The following is a 23,962-nucleotide window of genomic DNA, read 5'->3' as shown; positions in this document are numbered from 1 at the left end:
GCATTTCTCTAGTAGTTAATGATGTTGAGCATCCTTTCATGTGTTTGTTGGCAATCTGTATGTCTTCTTTGGAGAAATGTCTATTTAGGTCTTCTGCCCATTTTTGGATTGGGTTGTTTGTTTTTTTGTTATTGAGCTGCTTGTAAATCTTGGAGATTAATCCTTTGTCAGTTACTTCATTTGCAAATATTTTCTCCCATTCTGAGGGTTGTCTTTTGATATGGTCACCTTATCTTTGATAAAGGAGGCAAGAATATACAGTGGAGAAAAGACAGCCTCTTCCATAAGTGGTGCTGGGGAAACTGGACAGCTAGATGTAAAGGTATGAAATTAGAACACTCCCTAACACCATACACACAAAAAAACTCAAAATGGATTAAAGACCTAAATGTAAGGCCAGACACTATCAAACTCTTAGAGGAAAACATAGGCAGAACACTCTATGACATAAATCACAGCAAGATCCTTTTTGACCCACCTCTTAGAGAAATGGAAATAAAAACAAACATAGACAAATGGGACCTAATGAAACTTAAAAGCTTTTGCACAGCAAAGGAAACCATAAACAAGACCAAAAGATTTACTTTTGAACGGACACTTTCTATCACTAGGGTGAAAAAGCTGCCCAAGGCTCTGAACCTGGGGCCTGATTTCCTCTATAACAAGAGATTAACAAGTGTAGATTCAGGTGTTAAAGACCCAGCATCACCCAGGGGAGACTCTCTCCTGATGGAATCAAAGAGTGAACAGATTTCAAAAGCCTGTGGTTTCACTCTGCGGGATGCAGGGAGCCCGGTTTGGGGCAGTGATGTGAGGAACGAGGGAGCGAGTAATTAACATTCTTCCTCTGCCTCTCCACTCCACCCCTCCCCGCCCCACTCCCAGCTGTGCTGGGACCAAGGCTGGGGAGTGCTCAGTACTCAAGGAAGGAACACTCTGGGGGGCTTTTCCAACTGACCTTTGGCTAGAGGTCTTCCAGCTCTGACTTTTTATCACACTGCCTGGGTGTTTATGACTTTTCTGCCTCAGTAGATAAGGCAGTTTCAGGGAATCAAATTAAGCCACAGATGCAGCATTTCCTGTTGGCTTCAGAAGGAGAGATGAAAGTGGAGCTGGCCCTCTGATCAGGAAATCCTACGCCTGGGCTTTTGATGCCATGGGCCCCCGTACTGCAGGGCAGGGGCGGCTGTCTGGGAGGCTGCTATTACAGAAGTCAGCTTGAGAGGCAGAGTCATTGGTTCAAATCCTGGGCTCCCTGGACAGCTGGGGGAACCTGCAACCCCTTGAAACCTGGCTCCCTATCAATAAACTGGAAGTGATAGTAAAAGACTCGATGGTATAGGATGGTCTTAGGGATTACATGAGATAACATGGAAGGCACTATGCCAGACAGACAGTAATTTCTCAATAATTATTAGTTAAAAAAAATCATCTCAGTGACTACAGATGTGGGAAAAAAGGTGGCCAGAGAGAGAACTTTTTAGAACTTCTGGTCTTTTGACAGCTACTGCCAGCCCTATCCTCCCACCCCACCCCCCAGTAGAGATGCTGGCTGGCTGGGGATTAAATCAGAAGGAGCCCCGGTGTGGGGGGGGTGAAGGACGCAGAGGTTAGCCGGGAGGAGACTGGCCCACAGTCCCAGAAAGACTTGAGATCTTATCCCGTTCACTCCAATAGGATATGGAGAGAGGGTTTTGTAAATCTTAGACTCCAAATCGCCTTCAGAGGCCAAGGGATCTCTGAATGATGAACTTCCCCCAAACAATGAGTCATCTGCCAACTGTGGAATCTCCTCCCCCTTTTTTTTTTTTTAAATTTGGCCTCGCTGTGCAGCTTGCTGGATCTTAGTTCCCCAAGCAGGATCGAACCTGGGCCTCCACAGTGAAAGTGCTGAGTCCTAACAACTGGACTGCCAGGGAATTCCCCAAATCTCATTTTTTAAAAAAAAATTTTTATTGGAGTATAGCTTTTTTGGGGGGCGAGGGTATGATTCTTTTTATTTTTTATTTTCTGGCCGCACTGCGCAGCATGTGGGATCTTAGCTCCCCAACCAGGGATCGAACCCGTGTCCCTGCAGTGGAAGCGTGGAGTCTTAACCATTGGACTGCCAGGGAAGTCCCCTATGGGAGTAGAGTTGATTTACAATGTTGTGTTAGCTTCAGGTGTCCAGCAAAGTGAGTCAGTTATGTATATACATATATCCATTCCCTTTTTTTTTTTTAAGGTTCTTTTCCCATAGAATCTCATCCTAATGGGAAATAAACAGGTTCGAGGGACTGGGCAGGGGGAAGGCAGAAGAGGCATGGAGACCTAAAGGGGGGGTCTCAGGGGAAAGACCCCAGGCGGCTGAGTGCAGGGGCTTGGAGGGGGATGGGGAGCTGTTGATGGGGAGCCCAGGATGTCTGGCATCATCCACTAAGGGACCGGTTTCATCCGACGCTCAGCCTACAAACCAGTGGATGCCATGGGTAATCCATCGACCCAAGAAACATCGACCATCCAAGCTACAAACAGCAGCCACCTGCATGTGCCAATCAGCCCTGTCTGTCCTGTCTGCCATGCCCTCCTGCAGCAGCACAGCCTTGCTCTGGATGGCCAGGAGGCGAGCCTGGTAAGGCGGAGGCTACTGGTGCCCCTCCAAGTCACCTTTCCTGGGCAAGCCACCCCTCTCCCAGCTGCTGTGTGTGTGTGTGTTGGCGGGGGGAGCAGTGCTGCTAATGGCTCCAGCTGCCTCCTCCTCTGGAAAACTGCCCCTGGTGAATGGAAGCCGCTTCGCCCAAGAGACGACACAAGTCCTTCCTTCTGGCAGCTGATGGGCAAGGACCGACTGGCCCAGGGGTACCCAAAGGCCTTGCCTTGGTCTTTGCCTTGGTCTGGGACCGACTCTGGGGTGCAATGCACGCTTCAGAGACCCCCGTGGAGAATGAGGACGTGGCTGGTCTCTGGCTGAGACCTCATCCTTCTTAATTTCCCCCCGCCCTCTGCTCTCTCCCTCCCTGCCCTTTCTCCCAAGAGCTCTCCCTCAGTTAACCACTTGCACCAAATCGCTGCCTCAGGATCTTCTTCCAGGAATCCTAAGACTGCTGACCATTGGACACGAATTCACGTTCTACCTATGCTTCCTCTCCAAGCTTTGCTCATCTACCTACAAAATGGGCATATTTACCCAGATCCATAACTTGTAGGGTTTTGGGGAGGAGTAAATGAGAAAAGACATGTAAAGCTCCTAGTAATACATGCTCTACGAATGACTTGTTCCTTTTCTCTGCCCTCGAGGGGAGTGTCTGGCTGCACACAAGGACGCACATCTTGGAAGGAGTGGCTGAAGTCTGGAGAGCCACAACTAACACAGAGACAGAGGCTACATTCAGGGACCGATTTTCCAGCTCTTACCTATGGGGACAGAGGAGATCTGGGAATAAAGATCCAACATCCGGTTGCCATCCACGTCCACCAGGTAGTTGCCTCGGCTCTCTTCGTAATTGCAGAAAAAGTGCACAGCTTCTGCATTCTTGGGGAAAGGAGAGACTGGATCAGGCTCACTGCAATTCCTTAGATCCTCAGTCTTTGAGGATTAAGCTTGAACTGATGAAGTAAGCCATGCCCTGCCCATTTATGGACATGTGGACCGTATCTGTGGGTGCTGGCAGTGTTGGATTTTTTGCGCTGCTGGTAATTACATGGGTGATTTGCTTTATAATTGTTTATTAGGCTGTGGATTTGTATTTGATGATTTTTTTCTGTATGTGTTTTATATATCACCACAAAAAAGATTGAGATATAACTGAAGAAGATTCTGAAAAGTTAAAATGTATATAGTAAGTCTTAGGGCCAAAGAAAACTAAAAAATATATAGTGATTATGAAAGAAATGAAAATGGTACACTAGAAGATATTCACTTGATGTACAAAAAATTAGTAGAAAATGAAGAGAGGAACAAAAAAGACATGAGACAGAGAGAGGGCAAAAAATAAAATGGAAGCTGTAAATACAACTATACCAATAATAACATTAACTGTGTGTAGATTAAACAATTCAATAAAAAAAATCAGAAATCATCAGACTGGATAAAAAGATTCAGTTATATGCTGTCTACATGAGACATACTTTAGATTCAAGAATACAAATGAGGTTGAAAGTAAAAATATGGGAAAAGATATATGATTCTCGGGCTTCCCTGGTGGCGCAGTGGTTGAGAATCCGCCTGCCGATGCAGGGGTCACGGGTTCGTGCCCTGGTCCGGGAAGATCCCACGTGCCGTGGAGCGACTAGGCCCGTGAGCCATGGCCGCTGGGCCTGCGCGTCCGGAGCCTGTGCTCCGCAACGGGAGAGGCCACAGCAGTGAGAGGCCCGCATACCACAAAAAAAAAAAAAAAAAAAAAAAAAAGATATATGATTCTCACAGCAATCATAAGAAAGATGCAATGGTGTCTACTAATATCAGACAAAATTGACTATAAAACAAATAAAATGTTCCTAGAGGTAAAGAGAGGCATTTTATGATGACAAAAGGGTCCATCCACTAAGACGACTATAAACATATAAGCACCTGGTAACACAGCCCCAAAATACATGAAGCAAAACCCAACAGAATTGAAGGGAAAAATAATTCTATAAGACTAGTTGTAGACTTTGGTATCTGGTTTTCAGCAACGGATTGAACAAATAGGCAGAAGATTAACGTGAATACACTCTAGATCAATAGATCTCACAAACATGCATGGAACACCCCACCCAACAACAGTAGGGTACACGTCCCTCTCAAGCACATGTGGAACATTTTCCAGAATAGACGATATGCTAGGCCATAAAAAAGGCTCAATAAATTTCAAAGGATTGAAATCACTCAAAATAAGTTTCCAACCCCAATAGAATGAGATGAGATTAGAAATCGATAACAGAAAGAAGTTTGGGGGGCTTCCCCGGTGACACAGTGGTTAAGAATCCACCTGCCAACGCAGGGGACACAGGTTCGAGCCCTGGTCCAGGAAGATCCCACATGCCGTGGAGCAACTAAGCCTGTGCACCACAACTACTGAGCCTGCACTCTAGAGCCCATGAGCCACAACTACTGAGCCCACGTGCCACAACTACTGAAGCCCGCGCGCCTAGAGCTCGTGCTCCGCAACAAGAGAAGCCACTGCAACGAGAAGCCTGCTCACCACAAAGAAGCATAGACCCTGCTCGCTGCAACTACAGCCCACGCACAGCAATGAAGACCCAACGTGTCCATAAATAAAATTTTTTAAGAAAGAAAGAAAGAAGTTTAGGAAGTTCACCAAAATGTGGAAATTACACAACACATAAATAACCAATGAGTCAAAGAAAAAATCACAAGGGAAATTAGAAAAAAATGTTTAGATCAAAAGTCAGCTGCATGTTTTAAAAAACAGCCAGCACAGATTAAGTGTTTGTGTCCTTTGGCGAAATTGTAACGAAGAAGCAATGGAAGGATTGTTATTTCATCCCCACTCACCTGAATTAGATTCAGCTGTTTCATTAACTCCTGCAGGAGAGAAGAGAAAAGCATTATAGCAAGGACACATGCTTGCCAGAGCAGCTTAAAATCTTTCATGTTTTCCCAATATTATAAATATTTAAAAATTGCTTAATAGAATTAGTTGGCAGGAAACAATTCCTGCCAGTTAAATTACCAGTACAACAGATAGGCTGGAGGTTTAGATACTTCAAAGATAACAGTGAAATAAACTATTTAACAAAAAAATTTAAGCTGAAGATATTTATCTAATGTCCAGAAAAGCATGGGCTCTCTTTTTATTTAGGGGTAAAAAAAGGCTTTAACACCCCATTAGGAAAATAAAATTAACTGAAAATAGAAATTTGCACATCAAATAACCATTTATAATTATAATATGAACACCCCACTTGTACAATTCCACATAGAAACTGTGAATTATAAACTAGTGGTTTTACTATTACAAGGATTTCTTCTTTAAAAACAAGTCAACTTAAAGTAAACTTTAGCAATTAGTGTCATAAAACTATATATTTCCATGTAAAATTACAAAATAATATTCATGACAAGAATATGAAATTTATTCCAAGTATTTTACTATTATTAAATTAAAATCCACCCCTCCCCAATAGAAATATGCATGAAAAAAGTCTTTTGTCAGCAAAAGACTATGCAAAATAACTACAATCATTTACATCGGTACAAAGATTTCTGGATTTATTAAATAGTTTCAACGACAAAAGAGACAGCTTTTGACTTAAAAAAAAGACACTGTGGATAAAATCTGCAAAATATGCAAAGAAAATAAATTTGTATTAAAAAGGTTTACACTGTTATTTTTTTAGGTGCAAACATTAGAAACAGTATTGCACATTACAACACAAAATTAAGGTTAACCAGCCTTCCAAAGTGTCTTGTATGCAGGTTTTGTAGCTTCTTTGAGTAGAAGCAGCAACACCCCTCACTCATCTGTGTCTCTTCCATCTCACAGGCTAACATCAATTCCAGGGATTCAGAGCTACCCAATGCCTCTCATACACCCTGTTCTGTCACCCTGAGGGCTTCTCCGTACACCATTCCCCTTTCCTAGAACAGAATGCACTCCTTCATCCAATTCCTCCTTGTGGCCCTTTAAGATCAAGCTCAGTGGGGCATGTGCTATACATTCCCTGTGCCATATCACATCGTCATGTTCCTTCACTGTTGTTGGAATGTTCTGCTCCGGCCCCTGATTCTGGACTCAAAGCAAGCCATGTAACTTGCTTTGGCCAACAGAATGATGTGGAAATGATGGTGGGCCAGTGTGGAGCTTAGCTCAAGAGACCTATAGCAAGCTCTCCTCTTCCATCACTGTGAGAACAAGCTCAGCATGGCTGGCTGGAGCATGAGAGATGCACAAAGCAGAGCCAAGTCACCACAGTGACCCAAGACAAGCCTAGCCAATCATCCCTCAGGCATGTAGATGAGCCCAGGAGAGCTGCCTACCCAACTGCCAGTTAACCCTGGATGCATGAGCAACTTGTATGCTGCTGAGGTTTTGTGATTGTTTGTTACACAGCATTACTGTGGCAATAGACAACTGATACATCTCCTCTGAGAAGACTTCTTTGGCTTCTTATGAAGGAATGGCTTGGTTTAAGGTTCTGGATCTCTAATGATGACCTCTCTGAAAGCAGCTAAGGATACGGGGCCCTCAGCTTGGCTGTGTTCTTGCCCCATGGACACTTTTTGCTCTTTTCTGAAACACACCATTCAGCTGTGCTCAACTCACCAGAGATCTAGGCCCTGGGACTTCCGTCTTCATCAAAGGCCCATCATAATCAAATTCAATGTCGACTTTGGCTGCGGCCTGACTGATGTGTCTGGATCCTGCAGTAAACAAAGATGGTGAGAATCCCTGGGGACAGCAGATGTGAGACTCCTGCCCTTATAACACCCAATGTCCCTAACAAGAGGCAGTGCCAGTACCTCAGCCTCATCCCCGCCAGACTGCCCCAGAACTCTGAGTGTGGCCACGTGGGCATGACGAGAGCCCTGAGGATTTAAAGAAATGGGAAAGGCCGGTGCCGGTGAAGCTGTAAGCAAGCAGGCATGCTCACGTCCTGCTGGTGCGAAGATAAGCTGCTGCCGCTTCCTATTCCTTTCGAGTGAGGAATCTCAGTTTTTAGGATTCATCCCAAGAAAATAACGGGACCAGTGCACAAAGATATAGGTTAAAAATATTGGGACTTCCCTGGCGGTCCAGTACTTCCACTGCAGGGGGCATGGGTTTGATCCCTGGTCGAGGAACTAAGATCCCGCATACAGCACAGGGAGGCCAGAAGAAAAAAGAAAAAAAACAAAAACACACAAAAAATACTTGTCATAGTATTGTTTCTAACAACAACCTACATGTCCAACAATGGAGAGTTGCTGAATAGAATATGCCATATTCTACCATTTCACAGACAGCGGAATACTGGGAATGCTATGTATCCATAATAAAAATTATCCAAATTCTGTAAACAATTTAATCTATATCCATATGTATATAGAGACCTGAGTTTCTCAGCCTCGGGCCTATTGACATTGTGGGCTGTATCGTTCTCTGCTGTGGGAGATTGCCCTGGGCACTGTAGGATGTTTAGCGGCATCCCTGGCCTCCACCCACTGGATGCCAATAGCACCCACCCGAGAGCTGTGCCCCTAGTTGCATCAATCAAAAATCATCCAGGAGAGAATAATCAAATGTCTAAATTCAGGTGGTCCTCACTTATAGACTTTTTTGGTTAAAAAATATTTGGGGCACAAGTCATTTGCTTGAAATTGATTTCACATTTTTTGCGTAGTAATAAACTTGTAGAGGGTTAAATAAACTTGAGTTCCCAGGCTAACCTCACAGGGCTTTTTAGCTCAGCATCCTGCTGAAATGAAGGGTAGTTTCAATTCCAAGTCTCACTGATCCCTAAGCAAAAGACCGCTGTGCAGAATCCAAGAGAAGTATGTAATGATTTATAATCAGTAACCCCTAGAAATCCTTTAAATGTCCCTGTTCATCTTTTATCCTCCTGGCACATATTTGGTGGTTGGCAAATGTGAGTTCCTCTTACATGGGTTGCCATGCTTGCATCAAACTAGGGAACCTCTAGATGCTTCATATAAATCATATGTGTGATCTTATTTTATCTTTCCACAACCCTGAGGGGTAGGTTGTTATTGTTTGCATTACATAGGAAAGGAAACTAACACTAAAACATGCTAGCATCTCTCTCTGTTTTCTCTCTCTCTGTGTGTGTCTCTCTCTCTCTCTCTCTCACACACACACACACACACACACACACACACACACACACACACCACACACAACTTGCCAAACTATAAAAAGCCATGATATTAGAAAACACATTTAAATTCATTCTTAATTTTTCATAATTGCTTTGAATATCAAAGAAGGTTTCTGAATTAATTATGCAATAAAGTGTAGCCCTTTGAACGTAAAATCCAGTTAAAATCCAACACTACCCTTATTTTGAGGCATGAAGGTACCAGCTTTTATTATCTTTTGTTTGATCTTACAATGAAAAGGGAATTCCCATTTATTCCATTAGCAGAGAGTTAAAGGTCATGGAACACATTGATGACTTTTAAGAAAACTGTAAACTCTTTCTCTCTTCCAGAGCTCAGGGTTACTGGTCAAGACTGAGTCCAACTAGACCTGCATTCAACAGGGATGCCTATTTGTATAAAAAGAGCTCTTAACCAGTGCTGGTCTTGCTTTGTCTCCAGCAAAGGGGGAAAGTGAAAAATTTGTAAGTAGTAAGTTGTCCTCTCATGAGGATACATAAGTCCTCCCTTCCTTTCTCCAGAAAATGTCTTGACATCGCATTGTAGGAATCAGACTTCTTGGGGGCTGGAAAGAGGGAATACCAGGAATGGAGGGAGTTAGCAGTGGGACCTGCAGCTGAAAGGATCCTGATGACAGGAAGCGTGTGGGGTCATGTGGAGTCACGGTTATGAGGATGCCAAGACCATGAGTAAACAGGACTGGGAGGTGGGGTTGGGGTAGGAGCTCGGAGAGGCAGTGGATAGATGGGGAGGATCCTTTCACTGGGAGCAGAGATCAATGGGGCATGAGGCGGGGAGGCCATGGCCAGGTGCAAGGCCAGGTGCATGGGACCATGTGCCAAGTCTTTGTGGGTGTGGATGGAAGAGGGCCAAAACCTCTGGGCAGAAATACTGAAAATCAGAGTCTGGTGAGTTTTTTGGCAATTGTGCTATCGGAAAAAGGAAGATGGGGAAGCTAACACAGATTCAGTCCCTACTTTGTGCTAGGCAGGCCCTACCTAGGCAAACGCTCACCTCTTGTTTTAATTAATCCATAACCTTTTTGTGAGATGATGTTGTCCCCATTTTACAGATGAGGATCAGAGAGGTTAAGCAACTTTCCTGAGGTCACACAGCTAGTGGGTTGCAAGGCCAGAATCTGAATCCAGAATACTTGTGCTTTTCCCACTATATCTCAATTTTGATTTTTTGTAGAGGAAAATAACCAAATACCAATACAACAAATTTTCTCTTGATGATATATAATGCCATAAACCACACACAAAAAAAGAACAAGATTTAAATTGTCAAGGAAGCCTTTTCTGGGATCGCTTATACCAAGTTGCATGAGGAGATGTCCATTCACTGAAAACTAATGGTGAACATACCAGGCATTATTCTGAGCAATTTACATGGACTACCGCATGTAATGCTCCCAAGCCCCTAGGTGGTAAACGTTATTATGATTCTCACATTAAAGAAGACACTAAAGCTCAGAAAGTTCAATTAATTTGCCCAAAGTCACACATCTGTTGAGTGGCTAAGCTGGAAATCTGTCCGCTGGACCTCTCCTTTCCCAGATACTGTGAATGTAACTGATGTATCTTCCATTTCATCTAATGTGGGTCTTTCAAATGAAACGTGTGCAGCAAAACGACTCATTTCCCCCAGAGGCAAATTACTATCAAAAGTACAAGGAAGCCAAAAAAATGTCTGAATTAATATTGAACGATCCAGCATTTTCATTCATGAATAAAGCAGCATGCCCAGGAGGCAGGGTTGGCCCTGACACACAAGACCAGGCATAGTGGGTAAATCCAGCCCAGCCCTCTGTGGCCATGCCAATCCAGAGTCATTTTTTAACTCTAAACTGTAAAAGCAGCCATCCAATGTTTTTAACGTCTTCTTAATGTTCTACTGAGAGTAATAAATGAATGTCATTTTCCCAAATAGCAAGGGTTCTGTATGTGAGCCCGGCCAAAATCAAGGTCACGTTCAACTGGAGTTGTTTGCTCTGCTTTTGTTTAAAAACAAAACAAAATACCTTATCCCTCCCCTCAACTGTCCACCCCACTTACTCTTAACAAGGAAAATATCAGTAAGCAACAATGAAAAAACCAACACATCTAATTTCACCACCCAGAGAGAACCATTCTGCTGTCTGGTCTCCCGGCCTCTGTGCTCTACTTGCTGATATGCCACTGGGAACACTGTCTCAGGCCATGAACTATCAGCGTGTTTAATGGCTTTGCAGTGATCCAACGGGTGGAGGCACTGCACGGAAGCATATGAACACAGTGACGGTGGTAGCAGCCTGTGGCTCCCCACTTGGGCACCCTCTTCTCTCCCTCACCCTGAGGAAGCAGCTGCCGTGTTGTGAGCTGCTGCATGAAGACATCCACGTGGCACTGAATGCAGCCACAGCCACATGAGTGAGCTTGGGAGTAGATCCCCGGCTCCCCTGGTGAACCTTCACACAGGACCACAGCCCTGGTACCAGCTCAACTGTGCCTCATGAGAGACCCGGACCCAGAGCATCCAGCCAAGCCACCCTGGATTCGTAATCCACAAAAACTGTGAGATAATAAACATGCATTATTTTAACCTGTTAAGTTTGCAGGTATATGTTATATGACAATAGATAATTAATATGTAGTTAAGGGTGTGGGTCCCGGGGCAACCTGGCTCGGCTCAAAGCCTGGCTCAGTCACCGGCAGGCTCTGAGACTCTGGGAGACTTACATAACCTCTCCGAGTCTCAGTTTGGTTCAGAGCAACAAACCAAGGTCAGTTCCTCAGTTGTGACAAATGCATTCCGGTGATGTAATATGCTAACACTGGGGAAAACTGGGTGAGGAGCATATGGGATCTCTTTGTACTGTCTCTGCAATTTCTCTGCATACCTAAAATATTCCAAAAGAAAATGTTTATTTAAAAATAAAACCTGTGGGAGAGAACATTCCTGCTTTTTATCCCACTCAGGATATAAACACCTGCAACGCTGAACATGCAAACCAAGGCCTCGGCCAACAATTTGTCTTCAGAAGGCAGACAGGACTGACAATAACAAGGAGACATTGTGACAACAAGCACAGGGCTCTGAAAACTGGGGACAGCCTGGAGGGGCTGGCGTCCAAAGGAGGCTACTGCAAGCCTCCCTCTCCCAGAGCCGCTGGGAGGCACGTGGGGGAGTGATGATGATAACCCAGCGTTTGGAGCCGGACTGACTTGCATTCAAGGGGCTGCATGACTTTGCTTCTCTGAGCCTCAGTTTTCTCATCTGTAAAATGGGATTCACCCTTTCCTTCCTCATTAGACTATAGGGAGGGAGGTCTCCTGAGATCACGCAGGCAGGATGCTCACTTGGCTACACGGGGCTCAGCGAGGCAGAGAGAAATAGAAGCATCTGAGAGAGACCACGGCATTAAAATGAGCCAGTACTGTTGGCCGGTTGGGTGCAGGGTGAGTGGAGGTGAGAGAGAGGGTGGGGTGGACATTCCTGGGATGGGGCCTCCCATCCAGTGCCCTTGAAGCTTTCCAGTGAATTACAAGGACTTCTGTAGTTTTCTTGTTTCTCAGCAGTAAACCCAGCTATGTGTTTTCTCCAACAATCCCTATGCAGCCAGCTGGGCCCTTCTGGCTGCTGAGGCCACCACCTCTGTGCCAGCAGAGTGGCTCCAAGATGGATCAGCTCCCTGACCGCTACAGAGCTGTCCACCGGGGACAGGAACACATGGTGGAGATGGGAAGTGTGGCGAGGGGGACAGTTTTATGGGGGTGGGTGGGGCAGTGGATCCCTTTATCCCCAAGGACTTTTTCAGACCGCAAATCCCTAGTCTGGACTGTGTCTTCCATTAGGGCCAGTTCTTGCCGAGACCTCCCCAGGGCTTACCGGGCACCAGCAGGCGGTAGTTGTGCTGGAAGCTGCAGGCCAGCCGCCGGGTGAGCAACATGGAGGCCATGGTCACCTCCACCGGCAACAGAGACCCCTGTCACACGCTCCTGCCCTGAAAGAAAACAGAAACAGAGTCATGCCAACAAAGACCACACCCTTGCTGGCCAAGTATCCCACTCCCCACAATCTCCCCACACAGTGGAGAAGGTTCTTCTAATATGAAATCCTTTGCTTTCATACAGAGTATAAACTTTAAAAAAATATAAATTTATTTTATTTTATTTATTTTTGGCTGCATTGGGTCATTGCTGCGCGTGGCCTTTCTCTAGTTGTGGTGAACAGGGGCTACTCTTTGTTTTGGTGTGCGGGCTTCTCATTGCGGTGGTTTCTCTTGTTGCGGAGCACGGGCTCTGGTCATGCGGGCTTCAGTAGTTGTGGCTCACAGGCTCTAGATTGCAGGCTCAGTAGTTGTGACGCATGGGCTTAGTTGCTCCACGGCATGTGGGATCTTCCCGGGCCAGGGATCGAACCCGTGTCCCCTGCACTGGCAAGTGGATTCTCAACCACTGTGCCACCAGGGAAGCCCAGAATATAAACTTCTTTAAAAAAACTTTTTGACCACGTGATGTGCAGGATCTTAGTTCCTGGACCAGGGATTGAACCCAGGCCACAGCAGTGAAAGCTTCCAGACCTAACCACTGGAGCTCCAGGGAATTCCCCAGAATATACACTTTAAATCAAAGCCTGTTCACATGTGTTTTCATTTGACCTTGTAGCCAGGTAGGATTATTATGCCCATTTTCTAGATGGAAAAATCAAAGAGAGGGGACAGAGTTGACTTGAGAGCTCTCTGTAGGTGAGCTGGCAAGCTCAGGGCGTCATCCACCTGGGATAAGCAAGGCAGGCCTGTGTTCTACACGATGGAAAGACCCAGACGGACGGAACTTCACAGCAGACGTCACCATGACTGCTCAATGTGGGAAGCAGGGAGCTCCCTCTGTCCTGTTCACATACAGAATATCCGGTGGTTGGGAATCCTGCAGACCCAGAGGCGTATCCGGTGGCCCATTTTGGGGGTTGTACTTCTCCCGAGTTTGTTCTGGAATGAGAGGGGTCCCTGGAATGTGCGATTTTCAGTTTTGAAACTGGAACAGGCCCAGAGCCCGGTGGATAGTTACTCTATGTAGCCCCAGGGAGTCAGGATTCCCAGCTCCCACTTTACAGGTGTGTTGGTTGATTCTCTCCAGGTTGCTCCTAAGCCCTGATCCCAAATCCCCGCGCCTAGCTCTGTTAGTTGCCTTTTGCATTGTGGGCCTGGAGCAAAGCCTCCCTCCCCCATTGTTTATTTGCTTCTTTTTATCACCTCTTCCCCCCTCCATCCCCCTCTCCCCAGGCCGCCATTCAAACATACTCTCTGTGCATCTTTTTGTTTGTGGGTCTTCTCACCAAATACATGCTTTGTTACTTGGCACATGTATTTTCCTTGTGTACCTACAATACTGGGTATTGACCTGTATTGTTTCTCAGAACAACGACGGAAGTATTCACTTCTCATTATTACTCTGTTTCCCGAGTCCTTTCTACTGTGCTAAGCACTTTACATACAGTATTATTAACATTTATTATTAACACCCACAACAATGCTATGTGATCCCCTTTTTACAGATGAGGAAACTGAGGCACGTAGATGTTAATGGTGGATCTGAAAACAGAACTCAGCTGTCTGAGTCCAGGGTCAGCAAATGTCACCATTTACCATTCTCAGAAAGTTCTCCCTCCATCTACAGGGGTGTAGACATGGCAGCCAGGTCTGTTCTGTGTGACCCAGCCCCACTGGTCATAGCTGACTGGTCCTGGCTGGGCCAAAGTCCTGGGAGCTGTTGGGTCAGCCACTATCTACCTTGTAAGAGGAGCTGGCGTTCAAACAGGGTCTTTTGTTTAATTAATTAATTTGGCTGTGCTGTGTCTTAGTTGCGGCATGCGGGATCTTCGTTGCTGCGTGCGGCATCATTAGTTGCGGCATGCGGGATCTAGTTCCCTGACCAGGGATCGAACCCAGGCCCCATGCATTGGGAGCAGAGTCTTAACCACTGGACCACCAGGGAAGTCCCCAAACAGGGTCTTTTCATGGAGAAGAATGTGGCCTGGGCACTACAGAGAAGCAGCCACAGGAGAGAGAAAGTGGGTCTGGCATGTGGGGGACTCCCTGGTTCCATCTCAAGCCTGCAGCTCAGCTCGGCCATGAGTGCAGCACCCACTTCGGAACCTGTTGGGGGGACCTGAGTTACCTTCCCCGGGGGTGGGGTGGGTGAGTGGGTGGGGGCAGGGGAGAGCCAGGAGTGTTAGGCTCAAAGATGTCCCTCCACATGGGAGGAAACATCAGGAGTGAGGGAAAAGTGTTCCCATCCTAATAGTGCCTTGGTAAGAAAGTCCAGAAAGCCTCCCCCTTCCCCACTTTTCTGGGCTTGCTTGCATTACTTTGAATGGGTTTCTGTTGCTTGCAAACAGAATCCTAGCTAACGGCACAGTTAGAGCATCAGAGCCCCAAATTTTAGGAGTGCACTAGGAATAATAATGCCTCTTCTGGGACTTTCCCGGTGGTCCAGTGATTTAGACTCCGTGCTTCCACTGCAGAGGATGCAGGTTCGATCCCTGGTCAGGGAACTAAGATCTCACATGCCACATGGCACAGCCAAAAAAAGAAAAAGAAAACGATAAACAGAACCATAATAATGCTTCTACTCAGCACTGCAGGTGGAGCAAGGCCCTGCAGGGTGGCTAAGGATAAAGACTTCTGGGCCGGCAAACCTTCTCTCCCCAGTGGGGGATCGGGATTCCTCCAGGGTGGAAGTGACTATTCTGAAGGGTACCTTATTCCCCTCAATCTGCTCAACCAGCAGTAGTGTATCTCTCCGTTTCAGAGACGACGAGATGGAAGCTCAGAGGAGTTATGGTATTTGGCTTTGGTCATAGGATTGCTTCAGACTGCCTGACCCCAAACCCTTCGTTACAACATTGATTAAGTCAGTGAATAACAAAACACCTACCGTAGAAGCAACGGGGCTTGATGAATACAAATGATCTAGTTCAGAGAGGAAATTTTGTTGCTTTTCACCCGAGAAAATATTATTGAGAAAAGCATGGGCTTGGAAGGTGCGACATTAAATTACCTGAGAAACCAGACTCTTTCCTTGATAACTCAATGGATAATTTGACCTATTCCAGAACAGCCAACTCAATGCAAGCCTGTTAATTTTTAGCAGCCTGGTAACTAGGCAGAAAGAGTAGTTGCTGTCTCTCATTTAAGAGCATTGGTCTCAAACGGGAGCACTTAAGACTCCACACAGTTTAATTTCCATTAGATGTGTTTATGAAAATGCTAGACGTGTTTTTGAAAATGTGAGAATCTCGGAGAGCTAGCATATTAACATTTGAATGCTCTGCAAAAGTGAAAGTCACATCTATACACTTTCAATTACAAAATGTCACACTGGGAAATATATCTCAGTGACATTTCAGTGGCCCGCAGTTGAAACTGACCTTATAATGAAACCTGATCTCTATCAGACGTTAGTTCTTAGCACAATATATTTCCAACAATCAGAAGAATTAATGTCATTCATTCACTGTCCCTGGCCCACTAATTCAATCAACAAAATTAATTAGGCACCTGTTTCAGGCAAGGCACTGCATTATTTAGACATAGGAGAAAATGAAGATGGATAAAATGCTCCTCTCTTTCTGAAGCTCCTAATTTAGTGTCAGAGGAATGAAGGGGAAAAAAATGGGAGAATTGAATGTAGTAGCTGCTTTACTCATCATGTTGATAAATTCTTAAAATAACCTGGCAGGATATGCAGGTGAAAAAAATTTCCAGTTCACTGTCAACAACTAATTCTATATAAGACAGAATGGAACCCTGACTTTTGCTGGTATAAGCAAGGTGCCGTGGGAACAGAGAAATTAATTCTGGGTTGAGGGGTGTGCTGCCCCTTGAAAGGCTGCGAGATTTCAGAAGTCACAGAAGAAAGGGGAGGTAAGGCCTGAGCTAATGCTCGGAGGCATGAAAGGACATGGAATGGCCAAGGCTTCAGGCAAGAAATCAACAGAGCGGTGGAAGGGAAGATGAGGGGCAGAAACAGCTGATCTCCAGATGGAACCCTCTGGAGACCCTCTCAAGGAGGGAGGGTGCCAGCTGCTCCAGTCTTATCCGGAAGGATCCTGTTCAGCCAAGTCCCAGAGGACAGGGAGGGAATGAGTACTCAGCATGTCAATGAGATGCTGGGGTCATCGTTGAGTTGGGGAGGGGGGCTTGCTGGGGTGAGCTGAGAGGAGGGCACCAACCAGGGTGGGAGTTGATGGCGAGGAAGCAGCCAGGGACCAGCTCCTAAACCCTCAGCCTTAGAGATGGTGGTTTAAGAATTATGCGTTCTGGGCTTCCCTGGTGGCGCAGTGGTTGAGCGTCCGCCTGCCGATGCAGGGGACACGGGTTCGTGGCCTGGTCCGGGAAGATCCCACGTGCCGCGGAGCGGCTGGGCCCGTGAGCCATGGCCGCTGAGCCTGCGCATCCGGAGCCTGTGCTCCGCAGCGGGAGAGGCCACAACAGTGAGAGGCCCGCGTACCGCAAAAAAAAAAAAAAAGAATTACGCGTTCCTTAAAATGTTAGCCTTAGGAGTACGATATGGCCCAGCAATTCCACTGCTAAGTATACACCCAAAAGAACTGAAAACAGGAATAAATACATAAACACGCTTTTCACAGCAGCACCATTCACAATCATCAAAAGTTGGAAACAACCCACTGTCCATCAATGGATAAGCAGATGAACACCACGTGGCCCGTCTATACCAGGGAGTATTATTCGCCATGAAAAGGAAAGAAACGCTGATACAACATGGATGAACCTCAAAGACATTATGATAAATGCAAGAATCCAGACGTGAAAGGTCACATATTGTAAGATTCTGTTTATATCTAAAACTTCAAGAATAGGTAAATCCAAAGAGATAGAAAGCAGATCAGTGGTTGCCAGGGGCTGGGAAGAGAGGACAGTGGGAGTGACTATTGAATCGACACGGGGTTTCTGTTTGGGGCGATGAAAAAGTTTTGCAACTAGATAGTGGTGATGGTTGTACAACATTGTGAATGTATTAAAAGGCACAGAATTGTTCACTGAAGATGGTTGACAGTTAATTTTGTTATGTGAATTTGACCTCAATAAAAAAGAGAATTGTTGAGGGATCCCTCCTCTTTCACAGAGGGGAGAGGGAGGACCAGAAAAAGGCATAGAGGGGAATGACACATCCTGATCATAGAGGCCTGCGTTTGAATTCCTGCCGCTACAGGCTGTGTGATCCCAAATTGTCATCTGACCGATCTGCTTCATTCATTCACTTAGCAGATGTCCCTGTGCCCCTGTGATACACCAGGCACCGTGCATAGGCACTCTGATGAAATTCAGAGCAAGACTCAGCTTTTTAAAAAGAGCTGTCATAGATTAGTGATGTCTGTCACATGCACGGTAATAGTGCAGTCGTTGATTCTAGAGCTCTGTGGTCTGAGATCCCTGGAGGTTTCTGGGGTCACCGAGGAAAGGGGACAGCCTACAGGCAGACTCTCCCTGCAGACTCACTCTGGGGCCCCTCAGATGCAAGTCGACCACAGGGGAGGCTCCCTTTCCCGGGCGAAGACCTGAAAGCAGCGACAGTGACAGCAGAGAGCTGGGTGCCCAGGGGTCTTGCTGGGGGCCAGTCATGCCTGTCTCTCACCTGACAGGGCAATGATGTCCTCAGGGGGTTCCTGGCTTTCTCTCTTCTTCTCCTTCTGTTTTCTAATTGGTTTCTGACCTTTTTAAAGGATAATTCATCTCACATCACTCTCCTGCCTAAAACCCTCCAATCACACTTAGAAAAATGCAAACCCCGAGAGAGTGGGGATGAAGTTTTTCCTGTTCACCAGGTACCCGGAGCTCAGCACAGCTCCCGGACTCACTGCATTTGAGCTGTGAAAGGCAGACAGTCCCACACGCCTTTTAAAGTAGATCATATTTAAAATTAGCGAGCAGGTCTGAAATTTGTGTTAAAACAACACTTTAACAATAACATTCCCCTTCCCTCAAATCTAAAGTCACGGTGTCACTGACTGTCCACCACAGCCCTTGTTTGGCTTGGGCACAGAAGACACATCACTCTCCTGGCCTCGGTTTCCTCGTGTGTAAAATGTAGGTGTTAGATCATACTGTTTCTAAGGCCCCTTCTGACCCTGAGAAGCATGTGGCGAGCAGTTTACTGAGAATTCCTGGCAGCGCTGCTCCCCCACCACCACTCTTACCCCAGAAGGGGTCCCAGCATCACCCTGTTCCTCCCGCCATGCCCTCTGCAATCTGTGGCACATCTGGAAAAAGGAGGAGGTGGCCTGAGGGATCCCGGGCCTGAGGGGGAGCTTTCTGAGCACTGGCACACCTTGAGGCTTGTGACCAAGGCGGGGCTGGAGAAATCCCAGACTCTGAATGGAAACAAGCTGGTTGCAGGCACTCCTGGTCCCTAAAATCCCATCTCCTGTGTTTTCCAAACCTCTTCCCAGCATACTTCTCCCTCACATTCTTAATCTCGTACAACATGTATTTACTTAACGTACTTCTTGAAATCAACTTGCTTTAGATCTTTTTTTTTTTTTAAACTTTTTGGCTGTGCCAAGAGTCACCTGGGATCTTAGTTCCCCGACCAGGGAGCAAACCCACACGCCGTGCATTGGAAGCTCGGAATCTTAACCACTGGACCGTCAGGGAAGCCCCCAAATCAACTTGCTTTCTAAACTTTATAAAGGTATTTTCCTACAACCCCTACTAATCACTCCCCAGCCCCTTTTCCTCAGAGTTTCATCTGGGGCAAATAAAGGTGATGGGGGAAAGAATGTAATAAAATCAAGACAGGTTGTTAAATTAAAAGCTGGATGCAGTTGACTACTCAAGGTTTCCGGCCTTGGCCAGGCCCCCTCTTTTTGCTGGGATGGAGACCACCAGCTCTTAGACAGGTGTTAAAGGCGGACAGGAACTTTTCTCCTTGCCAGAACCTAAAGAGAAATTTCAATCAATCAATAAATTAGACAGAATAAGAACCATCAGAGTACACGGCAGATGAGGGTGATCTTTTTTTTGTTTTTTTTTGTTTTTGTTTTTTTTTTTTTTTGATATGCGGGCCTCTCACTGTTGTGGCCTCTCCCGTTGCGAAGCACAGGCTCCGGACGCGCAGGCTCAGTGGCCATGGCTCACGGGCCCACCCGCTCCGCGGCATGTGGGATCTTCCCGGACCAGGGCACGAACCCGTGTCTCCTGCATCGGCAGGCGGATTCTCAACCACTGCGCCACCAGGGAAGCCCGAGGGTGATCTTTGTTTCAGACACCCGGAGCTCCTACAATAAATGCTGTTTCTTACTGTGCGTTTCAGTCAAAACAAGTTGAAACCCTTGGGTTTCTACCCACTGCTCCCTATCCCTTTTCCTCTAATTAAAATGCTAATGAGTTCTCTCTGCTCCCTCTTATCTGCCTGGTGCAACAGAAGGGTGGGCAGGGCTGGGAGAAAGCAATGTTTAAATCAATAGGGGGAGAGGAATTCAGGTGAAAGGGAAAAAAAAAAAAAAACCTTTCCAATTTGCTTTGGAGGGAGAATAAAAAGTCAAAAGTACTGGTTGCTGGATTTTTTTTAACATCTTTATTGGAGTATAATTGCTTTACAATGTTGTGTTAGTTTCTGCTGTATAACAAAGTGAATCAGCTATATGTATACATATATCCCCATATCCCCTCCCTGAGCCTGTTTATGGCTCACCTACTGTGTGCCCTGTATCTTCTATATTACTTTTCGTATCCACCTCAGGTGACAGGCTCAGAGGTGAATGGCTTCCCAAGCTCAAAAGCCAGTGATTTTGGGGTCTCAAAAGCCAGTGATTCTTTCCCATGCAGCTCGTGAGAATCAGGGGAGCTCTTCACCTATGACTCCCACACCCCCGCCCCGGGCACACCCACGGATCTGACCTGGGCATTGGTGAAGCTCCCAAGGCAGGGTTGGAACCGCCTTCCTAAGGGGTAAGCAGTGGACCCTGCACTTGACCCAGGTCTGCATGGCCCCCAAATCCTTGGAAACGGTTTCCGACTGAGAGTTAAACATCCCAAAGATGAAAAAGAAGAGAAGGAAGAAGATCAAGGTGGCCCTTTGGGGAGGTGGTATGCAGGGTGTTTGATGTGAAACCAGCTTCTTTTGCCTTCTGTGTGACCTTGGGCACCTTAAGTAACCTCTCTGTGCTTCAGTTTCCTCCTCTGTAAACTGGGGACAATACCAATTGCACCTAACTCATGGACTAGCAGAGGGTGAGCTGAGAGACCTGGGACTCGGGTCCCTGCTGTATCCCCAGCCCCAGTGCCCGGCTGAAAACAATCGTTGAATAAATAATAAACGCTCCAGAACTGTTGTCCTACGAAGATGGACTCATCTCTCCACCATGCTGCCTCCCAGGCCCTATGAACAGAACACTAAATCTTTGCATGTGTCATTAGCTAGAGATAGAAGCCCCAGACCTCTCTGAGGCCCTGAAGATGCTCTTTCTCATTCTTCTATCTGCTCTAGGGACAGAGACAAAAGGGCTGGCAGAGGCTGGGGACATTCCTTTCCCATCTGCAACCCTAGCTGTTGGCTTTTCTGCAGACTCAATGGGGACACAATGACATGTTCAGCTAAGTGGGCCTCCATTGTCAAGGCCAGGGGTCGCCATGGCAACCAATAAAGCCAGAGCCCTGGCCTTTGCAGATGGCTAACAGGGCCCCATTCATGGGCCTGTGACGGTGGCCTTGGGACAGAAGGTTTTATCTCGGACCTGGCTTCCCTCCTCCAGCCCCGACTCCCATGACTCCCCCTCTCCAGTTTTCTCTGCAAAATAGACCCCAGCCCTCCCACCCTGCACTCATGATTTCCTTTAATAACCTGCTTCGTGGAGCATGATACAATCATCAGTGGCTTGTGTCAGGAGAAAGGAATATTGTTCTTAGAAACAGGCAAGTGTTGACTCCTAAGACAGACTGAGGGTTCATTTGAGAAAGTAACGTGAGCCAGAAATTGGGCCCAAATGTGCTGTCTATTAGCTTGATGATTCTGGGCAAGTTGCTCAGCTAGGGAATTCCCTGGCAGTCTGGTGGTTAGGACTCTGCGCTCTCACTGCTGAGGGCCCAGGTGAGTACCTGGGGTTCAATTCCTGGTCGGGGAACTAAGATCCCACAAGCCATGTGGCATGGCCAAAATAAAAAGTCGCTCAGGACTTCCCTGGTGGCACAGTGGTTAAGAATCTGCCTGCCAATTCTGGGGACATGGGTTTGAGCCCTGGTCCAGGAAGATCCCACATGCCGCAGAGCAACTAAGCCTGTGCACCACAACTACTGAGCCTGCGCTCTAGAGCCCACAAGCCCCAACTACTGAGCCCGCGTGCTGCAACTACTGAAGTCTGCGCGCCTGGAGACCGTACTCTGTGACAAAAGAAGACACTGCGATGAGAAGCCCGCTACGAAGAGTAGCCCCCGCTCACTGCAACCAGAGAAAGCCCACATGCAGCAAGAAGACCTAACACAGCCAAAAATAAATTAATTAATTTAAAAAAACACATTGCTCAGCTCACCAGGGCCTCAGTTTCCTCATCTGTAAAATGGGAAGAATAACTCGTGACTACCCGTGTGGTCACGAGGCAGAGAATTTGGTTCCGCCCAACTGAAGCCTACACACAAGACGGAGAAGAGAAGGCTCCTCGCAGGCCATGTTCTCAGTTTCCAAAGACCCCTCTACTCCGTAGGGAAGGTATTTCTTCTACAGCCTCAAGTGCTGGGAGGGACAATTTGCACATGCAAATCTCTAGCTCTGTTTGAGCCTGAACATCCAGCTTCCAGGAGACAGAAGCTGGTCTGCCTCAACGTCTCCCATCCTCAGGCTCCTCAGGCTCCCCAGTTTACCTGCCTGCCCCAGCCTACCAGGCTCCATCAGGAAGAATAAGGTGAACTTAAATCATGCATGCAGGCAGCATGAACACGGCATCACTAGAACAGAGTGAAGGGAGGAAAGAACAGACAAGGCTTCAAATCCAAGTCCTCTGAATGGGAGACACACAGGCTTTATTCTGGGCGCAGGAAACAGGTGGAAAGACGCGTCCTGGAATGGCTGGGCTAGTTTTGGATTTCCAACCCCACAAGGGAGCAGGAGTGAGAGAGCAGAATCTAGGCTGGGAAGGATGCTGTGCCAACACTGAAGAAGCTGACCCAGGCAAACGTATGGGAGTCTGCTCAATTTCACAAATGTTTACGGGGCGCCTGAGCTGAGCCGGCACATGCCTGCAGAGCAAGCGCAGGCCCTGCTCTGTCCTCAGGATTCAGTGTTCCCAAGCAGGGGGGGCCAACAAGCAACAGATAAGGTCAGCATGATGAGAGGAGACATGTTTCCTGTTTAGAGAAACCAAATCATTTTAAGGACTCCAGGAACTGCTAAGTATGCAAATACCACAGCGTATAACAAATGAGCCATTTATTTCCTTCCAGGTCTGCACCGCAGGCGACTTGGAAGCACTTTTTTGGTGATGGGAGTTACAGTGTGTGCCCGACAGTATTCCTAAAATCCCTTGGAAATATCTTAACTTTTCAGAAATTCAAAGGATCTTTCACTGATGCGTGATGCAGGGTCTGCTACGATTCAATGAATGAGTCCCTCCTGTGCCAAGCGTTACCCACACTATCTCATCTACTCCTGGAAGGCAAATACTACTCTCCCATTTTTCAGGTGAGGGAATAGGCTCAGAGAGGTTTTGCCACTTGCGCAAGGACACAAAGCTGGAGATAGTGGAGCTGTGTTAGAACCACCGCACTCTGCGCTTGAAGACTAAGATCTGGGTATATTACCAGTTTGGTGGTTGCGATCCTTACCCAGAAAGCTCATCAATCAACGGAGACCAACATACATACACCTCGGACAAAAAACTTCAACAGTTATCACTGTTTGCAGCCTTCCTGAAGACTGTTTTCTTTTTTTTTTTTTTTTTGCCGCACCTTGCAGCACGTGAGATCTTAGTTCCCTGACCAGGGATAAAACACACGCCCCGGGCTTCCCTGGTGGCGCAGTGGTTGAGAGTCCGCCTGCCGATGCAGGGGACGCGGGTTCGTGCCCCGGTCCGGGAAGATCCCGCATGCCACGGAGCGGCTGGGCCCGTGAGCCATGGCCACTGAGCCTGCGCGTCCGGAGCCTGTGCTCCGCAACGGGAGAGGCC

At 46.8% G+C, this 23,962-nt stretch overlaps 1 protein-coding gene across 2 annotated transcripts in view; it reads right to left on the bottom strand.

Annotated features, from left to right (window-relative positions):
* Positions 1 to 23,962, bottom strand: part of ABAT (4-aminobutyrate aminotransferase) — an 88,509-nt gene that overhangs the window by 25,701 nt on the left and 38,846 nt on the right. For both annotated transcript variants that reach the window (XM_059038436.2, XM_067012627.1), the window contains exons 2-5: positions 12,671 to 12,785; positions 7,248 to 7,345; positions 5,477 to 5,506; positions 3,394 to 3,511 (exon numbers count right to left, since the gene is read on the bottom strand). In XM_059038436.2, the coding sequence (XP_058894419.1) occupies positions 3,394 to 3,511; positions 5,477 to 5,506; positions 7,248 to 7,345; positions 12,671 to 12,740 (316 nt within the window). In that variant the 5' untranslated portion in view covers positions 12,741 to 12,785. The remainder of the gene's footprint in view (positions 1 to 3,393; positions 3,512 to 5,476; positions 5,507 to 7,247; positions 7,346 to 12,670; positions 12,786 to 23,962) is intronic.

Source organism: Kogia breviceps, chromosome 14 (assembly GCF_026419965.1).
Source record: "Kogia breviceps isolate mKogBre1 chromosome 14, mKogBre1 haplotype 1, whole genome shotgun sequence".
In the NCBI taxonomy this organism is placed as follows: Eukaryota; Metazoa; Chordata; class Mammalia; order Artiodactyla; family Physeteridae; genus Kogia; species Kogia breviceps.
This window is presented reverse-complemented; position numbering and strand designations above follow the sequence as displayed.